Genomic DNA, 23072 nt, shown 5'->3' with positions numbered 1-23072 from the left:
TGTTCTTTTGCCGTTTCTAATCTTTACCCTCTGGGATTAGCATGGTCAAGACCAGCTTATGAAGTGGTTGAATAATTAGCTAATGCTTTTCTCTCTCAATGGGAAGGCAATGACCACAGCAGTAGGCGGCTGGCTCCACAATGTTAAACACAGACGTTTATAGATGTGACTTTATTATCCATCCTTACGTATCTGAACAGTTTAAATTTGGTCCTGAAAATGTTTGAGCTTTTATTATCCCTTTTGCTAACTCCCTCTTATACTTTAATTTTTAAAAACATCAAGTCTTTGAAATCAGTTGTCTGTTATTTAAAACATTTGACACTTCTTGCCTTAACAGTTTCAAAAACCACACACATAACACTCTGTAATACAGTGGCCAAGTTTCAACCTATTGTGACATTTACCCATACGATCTCTGTAATTATATATAGTTCTGTCATTTAAAATATACCACTTAAATCTTAACTTCTACATTTCAAGAACAATCTTTAGGAGTAACTAAGTATATTTTCTGTGGAGTTATTTCTGACAATATTTTTCAGAATATGGGAATATATATGTATATTTATACTCTTGTGAGTTCAAAGTCTGTTTTCTGAAACTTTCTGTATATACCTGTAAAATTTTTTTGTATGATTTTGTGATAATGTAGTCCCCCAAAAATTATTTTAAAATTATATGCTGATAGTAAATGGAAATATTTCAAGGAATTGTTCATATGTTTTTGCATTTGTCATTCCAACCATGTTCACCCTCTATGACCATGTCACTACTTACTTTCACAGAAGGCAAGGGACCTCAGTCCACTTTACCAGAGTAGCACTTAAACTAAGAGTCTGTATTATGCTTTTCAAAGCAAATTCATTTAGACATTAAAAAGAAAACTTAAACTAGTTGTTCAAAGCTGCCTCAGTATTTTGGCCACTCCTATTTCCTCAATGATGATGCAATATTTGTAACTCAATGTGAAAACACTGTATCATCTTTGGGAAAGTGATTCAGCTTTGAGGACCATGGCCTTCCCATGGCACTACAGCCCTAAGCTGCAGTACCACACCAGAAATGATGTTAACCAGCAATGTACAAACATGCCGCCAATGTTTTAATAGAATCTGGCTTCTCTTTAAACTGTCTCTTTCACAGTCAAAACAAACAAACAAAAAATGCTGAAACCACTTAATAAACTTACAAACTTGAAAAATTAGACACTTCAGTTAGGCAATAAAATTCATATTATGAAAGCAATATATTCTAAATTTCAAAGACATGACAAGTTCTGTAGAATCTCTCTCATCAGAAGATGGAAGCTTTCAAACTGCATGATCTTCTTGCCAGGTAGGGCTAGGGCATCATTCGCTGAGTAAATAAAACCAAAAAAATTTTTAAATTAACTGCTCCACATATAAATACAAAGCTTAACTTCTAGTTAAGGTGTTTGGTCTTTAAAGAATTCAATTATATAAAGGAGACAAAAGTTTAAAAATTAGGCAATTTAACTTCTAGGCCATGTTAAAATGTTCTGAAACTTCAGTATTTTGCCATCACTAAAGTCTAAGAAAACTGACTTAGGACTCCTTTTAGTTGTTTATGCATGTGTGGGCATGCATGTGTAGGCCAGAGGACAACCTCAAATGTCATCTTCACAAACACTACCCACCATTCTGTTAAATTCAGGGTCTCTCAGGGACCTTGAACTCACCAAGTAGCTGAACTGGCTGGCCAGCAAACCCCAAGGATCTGTCCCCTGTCTCTGCCTTCCCATCTCTGGGATTACAAGTGCATGCTACCATGCCCCACATTTTGACATGGGTTCTGGGGATCAAAGTCGGATAGGTCCTCGAGCTTGTGAGGCAAGCACTTTATAGACTAAGCAGTCTCCCTGGCCCTGACCTGGACTGTTGAGCAGTGTGTTACACATACACACAGACAGTCTGCTGGCCTAGGTGTCATGTTTGTACTGTTGATGCTCTGAAGTTAGAGGGGCTGAAGGTGGAGGGGAGTGGCTGCCTAGTTTACATCATGCTCCGGATTCAAAAACAAAACTCATCTGGAGATGATGTTGGTTAAACAAAGTCATCACTGGGTAAATGTAGTTCTTGTAGTAAATCAGTTTTGCTACAAGATCCTTGTTTAATTTTAAAAGCACAGAGGAGAAAAAAAATTCAATTTCCCTCAGATTTGTGTGCTTATACACAGTAGCATGTAATTCTAAATGACATTAGAATCAGAAAAGCTAACTTAAATCCTTACCTAGTTTGAGGTCGAATCCATTTCAAGGCATGTCTTGGTGGTACAGTAATGGTGGGGTGATAAAATGTGCAGTCTGGTCTTGTACACTGAGTATTAAACCTACAGTGCTAAACAGAAACAAGACAGGAGCAAACTTCAACAAAACCTGCAAGATAATACAGGGAAATCTACACAGGAGATAACCTAAGCAGTCCACTGTAACTAAACTAACAGAAGCCTTAACAAACATGCCTCCCCGACACAATATCTAAGCAGTCATAGCAGGGTACCTGCTAACATGTGCACAAACCCACACATACACATAAATAAAAGTAAGATGTACACACACGAGAAACCCGAACTTGAGAATGAGAGATTACCACTAACACCTGTTTTGGAAAGTAAAATTCCTTACTTTTGGGTGGTAGAAGGGACATTCCATTTTCTTACAAGCTGGGAAGTATCGGCAGAGCTGCCCATTAGAAGATGGTGCTGGTGATGGGACTACTGACAAGAAGCAGAATGAAGAATGGTCACATCTATGTGGCAATGTCAGCTTTTAATACAGTCTGCTGGTATTGGTAAAGAGGCAAGACTCAATTTAGAACATCAACTTTTATCTATCAGTCAAGATGAAATGACAAGAGTTTTAGAAGAAGGGCAGATTTGTTCTTTAAATGCTAAAATCATTTTAAAAACTATTCTTTTGTTGTTTCAGTTCACTTAGAGCCAGAAAAATATCACTTTCTACTTTTTCACTCAAATACAACAGTGCACAAAGTCACTCACCTGGTTTTGAAGTCAGTACTGGAATTCTTCTACTCATGTGAGTGAAGGGACAGTCTGGTTTAGTACACTTTGCATCATATTTACAATTTGGATGCACAAATAAACATTTTTCAGCAAATTTACAATTGGGAAAGGCTCTACAAAACAAAAAGTTTATTATTCATATTTAACATTCTCGATGTTATTAGCTTTTTTGTAGAAGGACTTCACAAACACCATACATGGCTGGAAAGATAGCTCTGCAGTTACAAGCACTTCCTGCTCTTCTAGAGGATCTGAGTTCAGTTCCCAGTACCAACACTGAGTGGCTATGTCTATTGCCTGTACCTCCAGCTCCAGGGTTTCCAATGCCCTCTTTTGGCCTCTGGAGGCACCTGCACACATGTGGTATCCAGACTCTGTCTCTCTTCTCACTCACTCACTCTCACACACACACACACACACACACACACACACACACACACACACACACACACACACACACACACACACACATATAATGGACTAGGAAAATAGTTCAGTGCAGAGCAAAGCCTAGTATACATGAAACGCTGGCTTCAATTCTCTGTGGTGAGGAGGCAATTAGTACTTTTTCAAAGGAAGCTAAATACCAAACTAGAATACAACTGTATTTCAAATTTGGAGGAACTCTACCATGTTGAAACCCAAGACATCATAGAAGAGAGGTTTTGAGTCATTCTACTTTTGTAATTCTGAATTTCACTTTTTAAATAATATATTTATTTTTATTTTATGTGCACTGATGTTTTACCTGCATGTATGTCTGAGTAAGGGTGTCAGATCCCTTGGAACTAGAATTACAGACAGCTGTGTGAGCTGCCAAGTAGGTGCTGGGAATTGAACCTGGGTCCTCTGGAAGAGCAGCCAGTGCTCTTAACCGCTGAGCCATCTCTCCAGCCCCAAATCTTAAGTAAATTAAAAAACAGTAAGCATATCTTATGTGCAAGGCACTATACTATAAAAGATTCATCCTACAGTCCTTATGTAATGATGCTACATGTACTTACAGTCAAAACATGGACATAGTCTAGTCATGGGACCAACAAAACAAAAAACACCACCTAAAAACAATCTCATGCTGGGTGGTGGTGGCGCACGCCTTTAATTCCAGCACTTGGGAGGCAGAACCAGGTGGATCTCTGTGAGTTTGAGGCCAGGCTGGTCTACAAAGCGAGATCCAGGACAGGCACCAAAACTATACAGAGAAACCTTGTCTTGAAAAAGAAAAAAAAAAAAAAAAACCCAATAATCTCACAAAATTCCCTGCATTATGTCAGCCAGTTGGTAAGGAAAACTAACCCACATCTAGAATATTTTTTCATTACTTATATAACTCAATTTACTCCCAACCTAAATAAGATGATGTCTGTGAACAAATATATACTAACTGTATAGTTACACGTGATGTACAGGAACCCCAACGGACCCAGACATTTCAGAATACATACCAAACAAACCATTTTTAAAACATGCACACATACAGAGCTCTAGGGTGGGTTACAGTTATTATCAAGTATTATGTTCACTTATGAAACTTCTCTACAAAGGAAAAGAAAAAGTTATAGGATGTAGATTAATATGCAAAATATCCATTTGATATTATTACTCACTTGCAAGGTGAAATGGGATGATGGTATACACACTCATCCCCATTTTTACAAGTAGGCCAGTACTTGCAGCGCTCCAAAAGCTTTTCTGGTTTTTGTGCCATACTCAGGTCAGTCATCTCAGCTTCAAAGAGGAATTAAGAGCATTTTGTTAATTACAGTTTCAGTAAAGGGTTTTTATTCAATAAATAAGCCCCAAACCCAAGTCTCAAAATTGTGTGTTATTGTTTGCGGCCCTACAAAATAACCCCAAATGATACGGACAATCCTAGTAACGGAACCTAAGGTTAGCAGGAAGGAGACCAGAGTTGTCATACTAAAACCTCAAGAACACAGGGACTCTGCAGGTACAGCTCCAGTTTTCACCAAAGTCTACATTTCAGTCTCACTCAGAAAAATATGAAAGTGAAGGATGTCAAAAACCAAAAACAAAAAACCCAACAACAATAACAAAAACCAAAACCAAAACAAAACAGAACAGAACAAAACCCACTGAAGCTGAAAATAGATGCTGACTAGGAATAGAAGTAATTTTCGTATGCCATCAAAATGACAAGTGTCCAGTATCCCCAACTGCTGAGGTATTGAGTAAAGGCACCGAACTCTCCTTGCTATCTAAACAGAAAACAGCTTTACCTAAAATGGACTAGCACTGCCTAGGGTAGGGGTTAGGGAGGGAGGTCATCTGCAGAGCAAGTCTGAAGTCTGATTGGGTAAGATCCTAAGTTGGTCAGACTGGGGCACCATGACCTGGAAAACAAGTCTCACTGAAGGAGTTCCCCGTCTCTGCATTCAGTCATGTCCAATTACAATATCAACTACTATGGCACATGAGAATGGACCCTCTTAACTTTTCATAAGACATCTGCATGAAACTATGGCACCAAATAAAATTATACATGAAAGCCATAATCTGCTGCCTTTGGATCTGAGACATCAGTCAAAAAATATCATCACTGGATCTTACATGTTATCTGTTCACATTGTTTATGATGCCAACTCTCACCTCAGCTATACTGCAGCAGTGGTGCCAAGCTCTGGTAGGGCATTATCTGGCTCTGCATGGTAGCAGTTCATTTAAACACCTTAGCAAACTCTAACATCTCTGAAAGTCATTTTGCTCAGAATCAGATGATGATACAAAGGAGGCAACACTTCTGCTCTAGTGACCCAACTTCTGTTCTCCCTACATGAGAACACAGCAGTGTCATGTGCAGACAGGAGCCTGACCAACTATTATGTTATTTCTGATACAGATTCCTATGCTACTTTGAAAGGAGCAGGACTGGGAGGTCAGCCCTGCAGTGAATGCTTATTCAGCATCCACAAGGCCCTGGGCTTGATCGCTTATACAGCAAAATAATAAAAATAGAAAGTTATTTATTTTAAACTTAGTATATAAATGTTCTTTGAAAATTTCTAAAGAAAACCTACCAGCTTTGGAAGGGGGAAGCTCACTCACTTTTCGATGATCTTTGTCCTATCCCTAAAGGAAAGTGCCACACACTGCTCTATATACAAGACTTTGGCATACACATGAAGACCTCAAACAAGAGAAAGACTAGATCTGAAATAGCAGTGCAGCCAGAAAAGTGAAGTAGCAACTCAAAAATAATAGTTTTTAAAATTATGTTACAAGGAGCTTCCTCTTCGTGAAGAAAATGTAAAGCAATATACAGACGTCATGGCTCTGGTTTTCCTATACTGACATTTTTACTTCATATGTGACTAATTTTCAGAGGCAAATTCCCTTCATATGGAAAGCTATAAAGTGCTGCCAGGTGATGGGCAGCGGAGGTGTCCTGAAATAGATGGTGCGGTTGGTTAGCACCTTCAAACACCACCAAAATACCAATCCAAAGACAAAAATCTCCACTCCTTGCTTGCATTAGGTGAAGACCAGAGCTTCTAGGACCTGTAGGAATCTCTTCTACAACAGCATGTTCTCGCTGCTACAGTGTTTCACACCCCGCCCCCCATGCAGTAACTGTGCTCTCCTCATCCCAGCTGTCTCCATGATGGTCATGGCATTCATACAAGACAGGCGTACCTGTGACTAGCATGTTACTGACATGGCTACCGACATCCCAAATACCATCACGGAAACTCACCTTTAAAGGAAACTGGGTCCTAAAAGAGCCGAGGGTTAAGCTATCAAACTGACAACTAAGCAGCTTCACACTGAACTTTCCGATTTGAAACACAGCATGCAGGGTCAAAACTGTGCACTGTCTACTGCAGTTCTTACTGTGGAAATTTTGCTTTACTTAGGGTCACACTTGCAACCCCATCAAAAAACCAAGACTACACACACACACACACACACACACACACACACACACACACACACACACACACACACACACTCACAGCAGGAAAAGCCCCTCAAAAGTGTTTCTCACTTATGAACTCATGATCTCTTCTAGTTTACTGTATTTTTAGTGGCTGAATAAAAAGTATCAATGTATTTTTATGTCCCTGCCAAAAAAAATTTTTTTTTATTTAGTAAACACTTGGAAATTTACTGGTTTTTTTCTCCTTGAATCTGTTTAAGATTTAGTAATTAACTGCTTAAGAAGTGCATCTAAATAAGGAAGGACAAGTATTGGTGGGCATGGAGAGATGTCTCAGTGGCTAAGAGCACTGGCTGCTCTTGCAGAGGACTCAGGTTCAGTTCCCAGCACCCATGTGGCAACTCAGAGCTGTGTGTAACTATTTCCAGGGGATCTGATGCAGTACCAGGCATGCATGTGCTGCTGCACTTTCATACATGCAGGCAAAATACTCATGGAAAATAAATCTAAAAGAAAAAAAGGATTGATGGTGCCACACCTACCACTGGTATCTGGGAGGTAAGAAGTGGTGAAAACACAAACGGCTACTTAAAAGCATGGCACCGTCTCAACTGAGTTCATTGAGTACTACTAATAATGTCTTTCTGAGATTCTGAACAAGCATCCCATCAGATTAGGTAAGAAATCCCTTCCAGAGAAATACTACTATGGTGCCGAAAACACCAAAATGGAAACCCATCTTCCTCTCAAGTTTATGGTTGCTGGCACATAGGGAAAGTAAGTTTCTGAAGAAAAGGCAACCCATGCATCAAGAACGATGGTCCATCCTTCAGCAATCACAATAAAGAGGTATTTTAGATCACGATGACTGGACTCCATTTTAACACGAGCATCACAGAATGCCTGTGAAACAAGCCCAGGGAGAGTTTGAGACTGAACTGGTGGTTGTGTGTAATAGAAGAAAACAGGCTACTGAATAGAAATGAAGTGAGGCCTCAAACCAATATTCACTCAAGACAGAAACAGGCCAAGACTCCCTTCTCCATGACAGTGGGCTGAGAAGGCAAAGTCTGAGCTCTCAACACACCGTTGGAAAAGCTACCATCTGGGTCCTCAAGCTGCCTGCTCATCAAATGCAACTGCTGTGGGTGGAGGAGACCTCTGAGTCCCTTGTTTGAGGCTGCAGTTTGGTTTACGGATTTCATTCCATCAAAGCACATCTCCTCCTCTTGATCTGACATGTATCCTGGGGGGCTGGGGACACCATCCAGCGTCACTATAAACTTGGGACTTGCAGGTTTATCTGGTTGTACAAGATCTCTGCCAGACAGATAAAAAATACCATAGAATTAGGGAAACAAAACACAAAATGCTGAGCCTCCTAAAGTCCTCTTCAGCAGAACCGTTCCTCCATTGCTTTGCATCTGGTTCATTAAGATAGCCTTGGCCTGACTTCCTGCTATAGCGTAAGTAGAATCCTGCTAAGTAAGTAACACGCAAGGGCAGGCTGTAGCAGCAACACCAGTGACCTTTTAGCCTGTACTTACTACTAATGACAATATCCTCTCAACTTTGACTCCATTGTCCATTTGATCCTTGTAGGGTCAATATGGAAATAAACCAGAAACCAAACCAAACCAAGCCAAAGAACAAGTAGCATAGATGCTCCAAGCATCTTGGCCATTAGCTTTACTTTTATACTGATTTTGTCATCTGTACACACGTTTCTTTACTGAACTCTCTGCTTTCTTAGGAAGGAACCATACAAGCCTTAGCTAGTAATACCTGCAGAAGGACTTCCTGATTTCGGTACCTAGCTTTGGAAGTTTGATTCCCTGGGTTTACATTTAAAAACAAAACAGAACACTAAAACCTTTATCAATGGAGTTAAATTATACTCTGAGTTTTCATTTCTATTTAATGGATTTCTGAACAAGAAAGATGAACAAATTTGTGAAAACTGAATTCATGGCCTAGCCAGTGAATCAATAAAAGCACCATCTAGTGGGAGCTACAGGAACAGGGAAGCTGGGACCTGCACTATCTAATCACATAAAGTAGCTACACAAGAAAAAGAAACCATCTACCGTGTCTGCATAAGGTGTCCTGAAAGTACCCGAAGGGCATCTGCAGTCTTCATCCCCGACTCCTGGTTTGGTGTCACTACTATTTCCTCAGACAGCTTTGGCTTCTTCAGAATAAATGATCTTGTGTCTGCATGGACCATGGATTCCATGTCATAGTAATCTGAGCCAAAAAAATTGGCCATAAATATTTACTTCTGAATAGAACTTTTATTCTCAAAATCATACATGTGAGAAGAATGTCAATCTTTTATATTATCACAATTATTTTGAAAGAAAATCACAACTAATTTCTACTCAGAAACAAGAATGTAAATCTTACTGCAAACATCTTTTCAAAGAACTCAGACAGCCCTTCCCTCACATGGCATATTACAAATGATGCCCTCTGCCTACAGCAGAGAAAGGCCTTCCTATAGCGTATCTCTTGGGATAGCAACAGTACACAGAAAAAGGACAAGCTATTGTTTTCCAAAACTAGAAGGAATTTAAGAATCTTCATATTTCCTAAAGTTATGATTCAAAACCTGTTGAACTACTTTTCCAAGGTAGGTTCGATTCCTTCCTCACAGTAATATTTACAGAGAACACTGCCTGATAAGAATCCAGTCAGCCTAACTTAACCCAGCTGTACACAGAAAACTATTTTGAAAGGCAATTTTAAGATGAACGTGTATCACACTAACCAGTGCAAGCCACAAGCTCAAGTCATCTGCAGCATGTCAGACTGAGTACTTCACAGACTATGACAACTGAGTTCTAAGTGGACATGCTAACTTATCAGTATGCCATCGTATGAGCAAAGCTAATTGCTTCTTCTAAAGCCAACAAATAAAAAGAGAACAAAATTCAGGCTATTAATTCACTGAATGCTTATTTACTGAGCAACTAAGGACTGTGCTAAGTACGTAGATAAAGAGGAAAAGAGAATCAGACACACACAATCCTAAACAGCAAAGTCCAGAAAGGGAACGAAGAGGTGTCGGTGGGAACAAGGGAAGCACCTCCTCCAACCGAAAGGTCAAAGAAAAGCTTGCTGAAAATGAATCTGTCAAGTGAACATTAGAAGAAGGAGTAGAGCAGAGCAAGGAGAGTCAGAGAGCCAACAGGCAAAGAGAAACACATGGAGCAAGGAAGGGGCTTTCCCAAGGCCCTGAGAAAAGGTGAGGAATGCAGAGTAGCTAAGAAGTTGTTTGTGATGGTAGGAGAGGGAGGATGGTAACAAAGAATGCAATCATGGATCCCATGCCTCACCACTGTAGGTTTTTGTTTGGAAACAGTAAGAGGTTCTTAAGCAGGGAGGTAACATGATCAACAGGTTTCTAGAAAAACAGTTCAAATATTCTCTTCCCATGCTGGGAGTGGTTATATAGACCTTTAGTCCTAGCACTCGGGAGGCAGAGGCAGGAGGATATCTGTGAGTTCAAGGCTAGCCTAATTTACACAGTAGGTTCCAGGCCAGCCAGGCCTACAAAGACAGACCCGGTCTCAAATAAGTAAACAAATAAAGATAAAATCCTCCCCTTCATCCCTCACATGACAAAGGAACATGCTCCACACTCCATCAACCAGCAGGACCCCCAAGGGCTACCACTGCAACCACAAGTGGGGAAGGCAAAGTGGACAGAAGGAAGACAGGAGGCCAAAGTAGGAAGTACAGGGAGAGAGGAGCCAATGGAAAACCGTCACGTTTAGATTTATTGAGTTTGAGATCCGCTGGGGTTCCTACCTAGTTAGAAAGGAGGTAAAAATTCACACTCTGAGCAGCAGTGTTGTGGGCAGTGTTTAACTCTGATCAACTGGACACTCCACCAAGAAGCTGATTTGGCAGTTTTCCTACCATGTTACCGAGGCAGTCCAAAGCTCTTCAAAGACTCACTGAATGTCTGGCTAGCAGAACTTGGTCTAAGGAATCTGCACTCCCTTCCTACCACTCTGCACTTTGTGTGGAATAGCTGTCCTTTCCAGTTCATACCTCAGCAGGGCACAGAACACACAAAAGTAATGTTGAGAAGAAAACACAGGTAGTTAGTTAGCCCTGCACTGAGCAAGGGGAACGGAAGGCAATGAGAGCAGAAGGATAAGAAGCTGAGGGAACACTGGAGCACAGGGGTCACAGGCTACCGAGTTCAGGGAAATGTGCACTGAATCCAGTTTCAGGCCAGGGAGATTGCTCAGAGGCTACCGTGCTTGCTGAGCCAGGGATGAGGACTGTAGTTTGATCCCCCAGAACCCATGTAATTATCAGGTGGGACTGGTGATCCACCTCTTCATTTCAGCTTCAGAGTAAGATGGAAGATGGATGAAGGATTCCTAACATCAACCTTACGCCTCCACATGCACATGGACATACACCCATATGAACCCATATGTATGTAAACATGCATAAACATACATGCACGTCACACATACACAAATGGAAAAAGAAACTAGATGTCTCTACTCTATACATCCATGCACTGCCCACCTCAGCTCAGTACAGGCACTAGGTGACAATGAACCCCTGCAGAGAGGAGGGTAACAGTTTGTCTGGGTAGAGACCTGGGCTGAGCTCAAGCATTTACTTTCTAGCCCTTTCTGAAGCCTCACAAAAATGGTGATCAAGAGTTTTGCTTTTTAAACAAAAAGGTATATACCCATAAGGAAAACAGTTGCAAATGAGCAAGCATATTTTCAAAGTAAAAAAGCAGGAGTGGAACTGATTCTAATACAGTAATAAAGCTATCTAATGTAGAACACCAGGTTCTCCAAAGACTGAGAACCAGCAACAAAGAAGACCTTGGGAAGGGCGGAAGAGAGGCAGGCTAGAGGCTCACTTCAGAAGGAAGCAACGAGCCTCTCCTAGAACCTCAGTCCATGCACCTAGTTTCTGTTTGGAACCTCACACAATCAGCCTACCACTCCAGTGAAGACTTTAGAGTGCCCTCCTGCCCATCTCTGCTGCAGAGGCAGGGATGAGCTATCTGACAGAAAGGTACACAACAAAAGAGCGAGAATGAACACTGTGAAAAGACTGTTTAGAAGGCAGCTTTCCTGAAAACCCTAACCCATTTTATACATTCCTCTCTTGGCAAAGGTGGGACTTTAGACTCCCAATAAATTCCAGAAATGCCAGACACGCTCCAGGAAGTCCATAGAGAAATAGGGAGAGGAATTAAGTAAACACTATATAATAATTAATATTAAGGTTTTTCCATGGTCCTCCTCTACTGACTGAGCTATCTGAACTCTGACAATCAGGTTATTATTTAGAAGATCTTTATTGGTAAAACGGACCAGACTAAGAAGGCTTAAGTGCTATTAATAATCAGGGTACCCCCAGATTAAATCAACATGACAAGTCATTCTCCACACAGGATCCACATTCAAAAACCAAGTCCAAACACATACGCCCCAACTCAAGAATCCAGAATATCAATCACCTTTTTACTGATTCTCTTTTTAATTAGATAATCAAAGAACTGCATGTGGAAAACCTCTATCATGAAAGTCAAAAGTAACAACTTAGATAAACAAAACCAAGGAGGGAAAAGAAAACTGTCAAAACCAACTGTTAACAGCCTCAAAGAAGTAACAAAGTATGACACATATGAAACAAAACACAATGTTAAAAAGAAACTCAACAGAACATGAAGAATTTGACAGAATCAAGGCTGTTCTCACTCACAAGCCTCCCAGAACTACCTAATACTTCAAGCTGAGCTGTACAATGAAGGTAAACAGGAAAAAAGGGGCGGGGGCTGCACAAGAGCTGACGAAGTGGGTCCAACAATGCCCAGACTTTGGCCACTACACTTAAAACAGGACTCCTTTGTGGAAACTGTATGCAGTGTTGCAAGGTTAGGCATCTCAGCACTCAACAGGCAGAAGGCAGGAGAAGCAGGGTTAAGGCGGGGAGGAGAGCGACATCCGGTTCAGATGGGGAGAACCTCAAATCTAGATAGAGGTCAACCTTTGAGAGCAAAAGCTCCTGTTAAGACGTCCAGAACTAGGGAAACAATGACGGTGGAGTTCTGAGAGGGGAAGATGATTTAGGAAGCGGCAAGCAGAGAAAGGAATCAAGGACCAGGACTTCCAACAAAGGGTGGCTTCCCGGGAAACACAAGAAAAGAAGTGTTAGGCATGGTGGTGCAAGTAATCCCAGCACTTGGGCATGAAAGCAGGACTGCGAGCTGGAGTCAGCTGGGCCACATAATCCAACTCTGTCAAAAAGGAAAGGTCCAGGTATCCAACTATTCCCTGCATTTATTAAGCACTGAATGTGGACCTGGCAGGGATTAGGAAACCAAAACCACAGATAAAAATAAGGACCGCACTCCATCCTGAAGCAGCCCGCAGGGTGTGCATCGGGGTGAGTCGACTTGCTTGTCAGAAGGTTTAGACAAGTGGTTAGTGGTCCCTGAGAAGGAGACTGTACAGTGACGTCAGCACACTGGGTAAGTTGAACTGTCGCTGAGGGGGTGCTGAATCAGCTCTGGAAAAACAGCACAGGGGAGAAGGTGAGAGCTAGGGACTCGAGCTGCCCCGACAGCGAGGATGAGCAGCACAGGGGAGAAGGTGGACTGGGGACCCGAGCTGCCCCGACAGCGAGGATGAGCAGCACAGGGGAGAAGGTGGACTGGGGACTCGAGCTGCTGTCACGGCAGGAAAGTGAGCAGCTAAGGGTTGAGAAGGCAAGGCACGGGGAGAGAAAGCTTATGAATGAGGCAAAAACACCACATATGAAGGAAATGCAGATCTTACATCCTGGCCCTAAAAAACTTTCACCCATCTAATTGTGTTGTCTTAGGGCAGGATCTAAGAGATACATGCTACACTGAGTGAGGTGTAAGGAATGGGAATGGCAACAGAAAACTGGCACATTACAATGAAAATGTAAACATTACCCACCTGGACTCATCTCCATTGTCTCTACCATTACTGGGTCAATTTGCAGTCGCGATAATAACTGCCTCTGTTGAGTGCCTAGAATATAAGTTTTAAAACTTCACTAAGCTTAACACACAAATATCAACATTTATTTCTCAGAAATTAATCTTTGAATTCATTTGGAAGTCTTAAAATATAGCTCCTACAACACAATTTGCTCCTAAGTAACAGTCTTCAAGGATATCTCTGTTAAACAAAAAGCTGTTCTTGGGTTAAACCAAAAATGGTAATGAAGTCCCTGTTGGTTCCACATGTGGGGTGGCTAAGTCTTCTTGGATTGAAGAAAATATGGCAAAAACCGAAAGGGTGAAATAAACAGGAGTTAACCATCTGTGGCCACAGGGTGACAATCAACTCCACACCAGGCATGGGAAGTCTGTTTCTGGAACTCTTCTCTTTATTACTTACCCCACACTGCTTCCCCTTCCCCATGACCTCGTCATCTTTGAAAATAGCAGAACATGTGGGAACTTAAACCAAAATCAAGATACAGTCCACAATTACCCTGTGATAAAAACTCTTAAAAGACAAACTGGCATGGAGAGATGCAAAATGAATTCTGCAATCCAGATCCTCCGCTGGCTGCACATGAGACTGTTCATGAGCTTCATAAGAATGCTCAGCTGCTTAACAGTGGCTCCACAAGCATCTCTTTGTAATGTGGTAGTGACCTGTTTCTGAAAGTAGACTCTGCCCAATGATGCCATCACCTACGGAGACTGTCCCTATCACCAAGTGATGCTGTCTGAATATAATTCAGTCATTCTCAACCTCCCTAATGCTGTGACCCTTTAATACCATCCCTCATATTGTGGTGACCCCCAACCATAAAATTATTTTTGTTGCTACTTCATAACCATAACTTTGCCACTGTTATGAATTGTAATGTAAATATCTGTGTTTTCTGATGATCCCTGTGAAAGGGCCATCTGACCCAAGGGTGTTGTGACCCACAGGTTGAAAACCACTGAAGTAATTTTTATATTTATACATCTATTTTTCTTTAAGTTGATCAGATAAAGTACTTCTTCCTAAAGCAACTCTTAACATTCATTTCTAATATTATGTTTTTAATACTAATTCATTTTAATATTCTTGAACTCTTGTTTGGAGGGTTCTAGCAGGTGGTCTCTAGTAGGGAAGGCATACTCTTCCACTGAGTATGCAGCTTTGGGAGGAATGCAAAATGGAGCAGTAAGGAAAGTATCCCTGCCTAGCCAGCCAGATGAGCTAAGTCAACCCTAGTTACCAATGGTGACAGATGTCACAGTCATAGAGCCCTCACATTCACATACTAAATTTAACATTTATTTTTATTTTGTAGGTATAAGTGTTTGCATCAATGTACGTATGTTCACTGCATGTGTGCCTGGTACCCACAGAGGCCAGAAAAAGGTGTCAAATCCCCTGGAACTGGAGCTACAGATAATTGTGAGCTGCCATGGTAGTTGCTGGGAATTGAAGCCAGGTCCTCTGGAAAAGCAGCTAGTGCTCTAAACCACAGCGCCATCTCTCAGCTCCCATACTAATATTTTTAATTTCTGTACTGCAAAACAAAGTCCAATGAACTGATTCTGTCTATCCTCCCCAGCTAGTTGAATTGTAACAAGGGATGTCATACTTCACTCTAACTGTAACCACCACTATGCTTAATCACATGTACTTAGTACCTGATTTCTAATTTAGAATAAAAACACCACATTACAGTATGTGGAGATGAAACTGGTATGGGTTCAAATACTGAAATTCTCAGTAAGTCAGCTGCATGCTAGTTTTCAGTGCATCCAGTAGGTGTCGCTCCACAAAGATAGGCTTTGCTTATACAATGCAAATAAAATGTCAGCAAGACTTTGTCAAGTACATCACTGCAACATACTTTTAAGTTTCAAAAACTATACTCAAGTTAACATTTTACCAACTGTTCTTTATTAAGGTACTGTGTGCAAAAGAGAGTAGATGCCTTTGAAAATTACTACGGCACAATCATGGAGAAGAGACTTGAGTTCATAGATCATTTGCTTAAGTTGTACTCCTATGGGACAACCTACTAACATGTTATAGGTTACAGAACCAGTAAGGAAATTAAACAGTGTTATAGCAAAATAAGACAACAAAAATACCTGAAGAGAATCATTTCCTCTCAAGTTTTTTTTTTTTTTTTTGAGACAGGGTTTCTCTGTGTAGCTTTAGAGTCTTTCCTGAAACTCACTCTGTAGCCCAGGCTGGCCTTGAACTCACAGAGATCCTCCTGGCTCTGCCTCCCAAGTGCTGGGATTAAAGGCGTGTGCCACCACTGCCCGGCTCTCCAGTTTTACTTTATCATGAAGCCCATACATCTTTTGAAATTATCACCTTAAGCCAGGAACCACATGACACTTGGAGTCTGAGGTAGGAGGATCATAAACCTGACACCATCAAGGGTAACTCAGCCAAAACCAAACACTCCCCTCCTTTTCTGGAGACAGGGTCTCACTATGTAAGGCCTGGCTGGCCTGGAACTTATTCCACGGACCAGGCTAGCCTTGGACTGAAGACATCTCCGTATGTCTACCTCCTAGTGCTGGTATTAAAGGCTTGCCAACACAGCTGGCTCCCAGAAACAGTTTTAAGGGGATTCCTGGTTGAGTTCTTGCCTAGCCTAGCATGTGCAAGGCACTACGTTCAGTAGCCCAGCACCTCAAGACAGCAACAAAACCTATTAGAGAACCTGGCTGAAGTTTGATATAATACATCGTAGACTTCCAAGTTAAATTATACAGAGTTCCAACCAACGAAAATTCCAACTTCATTCTCTATGCCGTGCTGCCTCTATACCAGAGCTATTGTGGAAATATCAGAGGATCAGCAGCTAAAACATAAAATTTACCTTTCTCAATATTTGTTAGGAAGCCCATTATTTTTACATCAGTAGCCTTTGACTGTGATTCAAACTCTACTCTCTCTTGAAAATCTTCCAACTGTCTGTTGCATTCAGATGTTGATGCTGAACATTCACTCATTTTAACCGCTAAAGATGAAATTTTGGCTTCATTCTGGGACACTCTAACATTCAAATCAAAAAGATTTGCTTCTACTGTCAAAATAGCTGCTTTCATCCCTTTAATCTCATCGATGTCGGTTGCTATTTTCCTCAAAAGGTGGGAAATACTGCCCAGCTCATTTAGTGAATAGGAATCACTTGTCAGAGAGCCTAGGGCAGCCGGCTCCGGTGAGAGGAAAACTGGTAAAGTTGGTGATAAAAATCTTGAAGACATTTTCATAAAATTCCTGGCATTTTCACATCCCATTAAATTTCATCAAAAGTAAAAGCAATCACCAATAATGTTCCCTTTAGAAGTGCTAATAACTATTTTAAAACCTATAAATGAAAAAATAAGCTGATACAATTCTAGAGTAAGAATTCATACTGTGAAAAGTTAAGCACACCAGACCACTTTTCTCTTCGACAATTAAGAGCACTGGAACCACTGCTGTGTCCTTTAAGTCCTACCTACTTATCAGTTCCTCTGCAAATAAACTCTATTATTACATACAAATAGTCCTGAATTCTGATTGGCTGAGCAGAGACACATGATGCCCAAAGAACTTTCTATTATTTACTTCATGTGTTAGGAATCCTGAAGAGCTACTTCATAAACTAAGCAAGTAGGTTCACCCTGTTGTCCATTAACTGTAATTTTGGAGCTTCGGATTATTTTGAGTTGCTTTATCTTAAATTCCATTTCCTCTCAGCAGTAGATGAGAGCACTGAATTAGCATCCTCTTTGTAAGGAGAGGACGGGAAGGCAACTAGACTCATGATCACAGATAAATCTTCCAATGTACCCAATAACAAACTTCACCTGCACACTATCAGAACATGATGGAGAGAGTGATGCAGCTTAGTATGGAGCATCTGCCTAGTATAGAAGACCTAGACTCACTCCTCGGAACCACTTAAAAAAGAAAATCAATCAAAATGGTGTAAATTTTAAAACAGAAAAATAATCTTTTGCCTTGGATTTGATATAATATTCAAGTATTTTCTCTCATTTTGGGGTACTTTTAACTTTTTTCCTTTGAAACAAGTTTTTATTGTGTGGTCCAATTTATTTCTTCTTTTGCTGCTTGTGCTTTGGTATTCTAAGGAACTACTCCTTAATCCAAGGTTGTGTATTTATACTTACTTTTTTGCTTAAGAGTCTTATAATGATCTTCATAATGCAGGTCTTTTGATTCATTCTGAGTTATTTTTGTATATTTGGAAAGACCCCAACGTCACTATTTTTCAGATACCCAGATGGCCCAGTAATACTTGTTAAAGACTATTCTTTATTGAATTATTTTATTGCCCTTGCTTAAAAAAACAAAACAAAAAAATCAGTCAACTGATCAGGAATGTATAGCTACCTGGACTTTGGTATTGCCCCTCAGTATATGCTTAACTTTACATCAGTCATGATCATTTCGAATTTTGTATTGTTTTCAAATCCAGAAACAGAGCACCCCCCGCAACATTATTCTTTTTCAATAGTTTTGATTCCTCTAGATCCTATTTCCATTATGAATTTTAGGGTCAGGTGGTTAATTTTTACAAAAAAGAAAGCAGGGAGTTTCAATGGAAAATGAGTTGAAATTATTTATTGACTTGAGGACAGTTGCTATCTTACTGGGATTTAAGTTTTCCAAATGATTTACATGAAAAATCTTTTAAAGCTGGAAACAATCCTTTTGAGTGAGGTATCCCAGACCTAGAAATTCAAATACCAAGTTTCCTTCCATCTGTGGACATTAGCTTTGAATCTTCAGATATATGTGTTTCATTTTGAATACCCATATAGGTCAGGAAATTACTAAGGAGCCATGGAGAGGAACTTTAAAGGGAGAAGACATAGAATGCACTACTATAAAGGGTTAAAAGGAAATAATGGAACAGGAAAGATTAATGTGTGATAAAGGAGCAGATGGTAAGGTAGAGTAAGTATGGGAGAGATAACACTAAGAACCTTTCAAAAGACACATGGAACTCTATCACCATAAATGTTTCCTAACTCAAGAGTTAAAATGGAGTCGCTCCGTAAGAAAGCAACAATGACCCTATTCAACACCAGAGACTAACAAATAAAACTTGGTGCTAAGAATGAGTTACTTCGCCGGGCGGTGGTGGCGCACGCCTTTAATCCCAGCACTCGGGAGGCAGAGGCAGGTGGATCTCTGTGAGTTCGAGGCCAGCCTGGGCTACCAAGTGAGTCCCAGGAAAGGCGCAAAGCTACATAGAGAAACCCTGTCTCGAAAAACCAAAAAAAAAAAAAAAAGAGTTACTTCTTTTGGAATTAACTGGCCAATGGGGTCCCAAAGACCCCCAAACATTACAGGCTATTGTCCAGAACTTGATAGTAAGACCCTACAGCTGAAGACATCACATTCTTGAGTCAAAGGACATGATAAAATCAAGTTGGTTCACAATTGGAAGTTTCATCCCTACTGGCTAGCTTTCATAGCATGTAAGCTACCAAAGGAGAAAAGTAAACAATTATATCCAACTGTAAGCTCTGGGAACTACAACAATAACCAATGCCTGGCAAGATGTGCCTATCAGTGCAAACATCATTCGAGTAACCAATTACATTCCTACAGTAGTTGAGAACCAAGCCCAAGCCAGACCAAACCCTAGCATGGAGAGGGGAGTGAGGCACACAATCCTACCTCTGGCTGGCCTTGAACTCACAGAGATCTCACCTGCCTCTGCCTCCCCAGTGCTGGGATTAAAGGCATGCACAAGAGTCAACAACTGATACTCCACAGTACAAGATGCTGCTAAGCTAGGAAGGCAGATGAGATATTTTAAATGAATTCTCAACTTAATGCCATTTTATACCTTCAGTGGCTTGATTGACAGTAACGCAATCATAAATCAAGGACACCTGTAAGTAAGTATTCTGGAGAGTAGAACAAGACAAGTAAAAACAGCAACTGGACGTGGTGATGCACACCTGTAATCTCAGCATTCAGAAGGCTGATCCAAGAACGAAGGCTGCCAAATTCAAGTTCAGCCAACGCTACCCAGCCACTTCAATTCCATTCTGAGCTAGACAGTGAAAATCTGTCTCAAAAACAAAATTCAAGGAAAGGAAAGCCACTTGACAGAGAATAAAAATGATAAGAGTAAAATTTTCAAAACTATTTCACCCCCTCCTGGAAGAGCACAGATTTTCAAATAAAAAGACATACAGAATACCCATCCCCAAAGTGACTAACGTGACTATTTAGCATTGAGGCCTGTCACAGTCAAATTTTAGACACTAACAGCACAGGAAACAAATAAACAAGCAAATTAAAACTTTGAGGGAGAATAAACTTCCAAGAATTAGCTAAGAACAGGGGCATAGCCTGTAACCCCAGCTCATTTGCCAGATGAGGCAGAATCACTCTAGCCAGAGCAGCCTAGGGAAGAGGGAGACTGTGCAATAAGCAGACAACCCAAAAGAAGAAAACAGGTAAACAAAAGGTATGTAAGAACAAGGGGAAAATGTTTTTAAGAACCCTGGAAGTAGGAGTCGAGGACAAGAGAGATGGCTCAGCAGTTAAGAGCACTTGCTGCTCATGGGCTAGAGATCATGAAACTCCAGTCCCTGGAGACCTGACACTCTTCTGACCTCCACAAGTAAAAGCATGCATGTGGTATACATACAAACATGCAGCCAAGACATTCATATATATACACATATCTAAAAAACAAACCCCAACCCTCTAGGAAAGGGCTTGAGAAATGGTTCTGCAGTTAAGAGCATTAACTCTTAACTGCTCGTATTTATTTATCTGTTTATTTTGAGACAGTCTCTCTACATGGCCCTAGCTGTCCTGGAACTATGTAGACCTGTCTGGACCTGAACTCAGAGATCCGCCTGCCTCTGCCTCCCAAGTGCTGGAATTAAAGGTGCATGCCACCACATGCAGCACTTTCTGCTCTTGCAAAAAACCAGATATCAGTTCCCAGCACCAACATCAGGCCGCTCATAATGGCCTATGACTCCAGTTTGAGAAGACCCAATGCCAACTTCTAGACTCTGGATGAACCCTAAGTGCATGACGTGCTCATCCATGCATTTAGGATCAGATACACACATAAACCTCCAAGAAAGAAAAGCAAGCTAGCTGGTTGGCTTGCTCGCTGACTCTTAGGGCATCCCTAAAAATCTGCCAATTTGCCTATTTGCCTATTTAATGGGTACTTCCATGAATAATTTTGTTGTTTTTGAGACAGGATCTCAGATACACTAGGGCTGGCATCAAACCTGAGGATGATCTTGAATTTCAGATCCTTCTGCCTCCAGCTCCCAAGTCACCACATACTATTTATGTAGCCTTAATGATGTAAAGTGCTACTTACAGGTTTTTTACATTTAGAAGGAATTTACAAATCAAGTAGTCTTACCCAGGAAAACAGAACAAAATGTAAATATCATCAACCCCTGTAAAAATAAATACAACTCAGATGGTGGTCAAGAAGATAAAAGAATTAAAGGAGGGCTTAAGTGTCCATCTCGTACTTTTTGAGAAAGTGTCTTATTATGTAGCCCAGTCTGGCCTAGAACTTGTTATGATCCTTCTGCCCAAGTCTCTAAAGAGTTAGGAGTTGGCTGGGCGGTCGTTGCACACGTCTTTAATCCCAGCACTCGGGGGGCAAAGGCAGGCGGATCTCTGTGAGTTTAAGGCCAGCTTGGTCTACAGAGCTAGATCCAGGACAGGAACCAAAACTACACAGAGAAACCCTGTCTCAAAAAAAAAAGATTTCTTTAAAAAAAAAAAAGAGTTCGAAGTACAGGTGTAGGGCACCATGTTCAGCTAAAATGTCAATTAAAAAAAAACAAAATATGTCAAATGTATGGAAATCAAATATACTGAACTATAAAACATCAGACAAAAATAGGCATTTAGACACAATGCTTAAAATTGCAAACATAGCCAATACAACAGTGTTCTTAGTATATGAATTTCTCAAAAGGAAAATGTTACAGCAAGAAATCAATATCACCTCTAATTGGTAAATGAAAACATGGTAGAATAACCCCATTTCAGACACAGTAGGACGTAATGACACATGCCTATAATCCCACCACTCTGGAGGTGAGATAACGACAATCTCAGAGTCATTCTCAGCTACACACTGAAAAAGTTCACGGCCAGCCTATGTTACGAGACCTGTCTCAAAGAAAGTCATAAACAGAAATATTTAAAGGTGACAACTTCTGGGGAGAGGAAGTAATGTACAGAATTTCATAGTAAGAATGTTGCTTTGTTTTAAAAGTTTCTACATTATTTGACTATTTTTTATGTATTAGCAGGTATTCATTTGTTTTTCTAAAATTTCTCTGGTTAACACATATTTTGTATTATAAAATACTTTACTTAAAAATATGAATATGAAATATACCAAACAGGCAAAGTAAAGGGAAATCCATGCCTAAACACAGTGTAGTAACACTGCAGAACAAAGACAAAGAGAAGACCTTGGAAGCAGCCAGGGAGGAAGGACAGATCACCTACGAAGGAACGACAGATAATTAACAACAATGGAGACCAGAAGACAATGGACCTACACATATTTATGTGCTGTCAGTAACTTGTTAAAATAGATTTGGATATGTAGCCAAAGTACTGCACAAGAGGCTCAGAATGGAGTTCAGCTGGTGAATCACTTTCCCAGCATCCTCAAGGCCCTGGGTTCCATACTCAACCATAGCACAAAACTGGGCATGGTGGCATATATCTGCAATCCAAGCACTCAGGAGGTGTAACCAGGAGGATTCCTGGTTCAGGGTCATCCTCTGCTACATAGTGAGGTAGAGGCCAGCCTGAGATACATGAAACCCTGTCTCAAAGCAGGCAAGCAAGCAAGCAAACAAATAAACAGAGGCTGGAAAGACAACTCAGAGGTCAAGAGTACTGCCTGCTCTTCAAGAGTATCTGGGTTCAACTCCTAGTACCCACATGGCAACTCACAACCATCTGTCACTCCAGTTCCAAGAGATCCCTCTCTTCAGAAATTTACCTGTAATTGACTTGTTCTAAAGCAGTGATTCTCAACCTTCCTAATGTTGCAACCCTTTAATACACTTCATGTTTTGGTGACCTCC

General features: G+C 40.7%; 1 protein-coding gene across 9 annotated transcripts in view; it reads right to left on the bottom strand.

The window, feature by feature from the left end:
- Nucleotides 1-134: 134 nt before the first annotated feature.
- The window catches only part of Zc3h14 (zinc finger CCCH-type containing 14), a 45285-nt gene continuing 22347 nt past the window's right edge, over nucleotides 135-23072 (bottom strand). For 4 of the 9 annotated variants that reach the window (XM_052738722.1, XM_052738729.1, XM_052738731.1 and 1 more), the window contains 8 exons: nucleotides 13918-13992; nucleotides 9031-9190; nucleotides 8031-8263; nucleotides 4653-4773; nucleotides 3022-3158; nucleotides 2648-2739; nucleotides 2254-2360; nucleotides 135-1359 (listed from right to left, as the gene is read on the bottom strand). In XM_052738722.1, coding sequence (XP_052594682.1) covers nucleotides 1353-1359; nucleotides 2254-2360; nucleotides 2648-2739; nucleotides 3022-3158; nucleotides 4653-4773; nucleotides 8031-8263; nucleotides 9031-9190; nucleotides 13918-13992 — 932 coding nt within the window. In that variant the 3' untranslated portion in view covers nucleotides 135-1352. The remainder of the gene's footprint in view (nucleotides 1360-2253; nucleotides 2361-2647; nucleotides 2740-3021; nucleotides 3159-4652; nucleotides 4774-8030; nucleotides 8264-9030; nucleotides 9191-13917; nucleotides 13993-23072) is intronic. The other 5 variants (XM_052738723.1, XM_052738724.1, XM_052738725.1 and 2 more) reach the window with 5 other exon arrangements.

Source organism: Peromyscus californicus, unplaced genomic scaffold, assembly GCF_007827085.1.
Source record: "Peromyscus californicus insignis strain IS unplaced genomic scaffold, ASM782708v3 Scaffold_15__1_contigs__length_86483966, whole genome shotgun sequence".
Classification (NCBI taxonomy): domain Eukaryota; kingdom Metazoa; phylum Chordata; class Mammalia; order Rodentia; family Cricetidae; genus Peromyscus; species Peromyscus californicus.
Note: the sequence above shows the minus strand (reverse complement) of the source record. Positions and strands in the feature narration are given on the sequence as shown.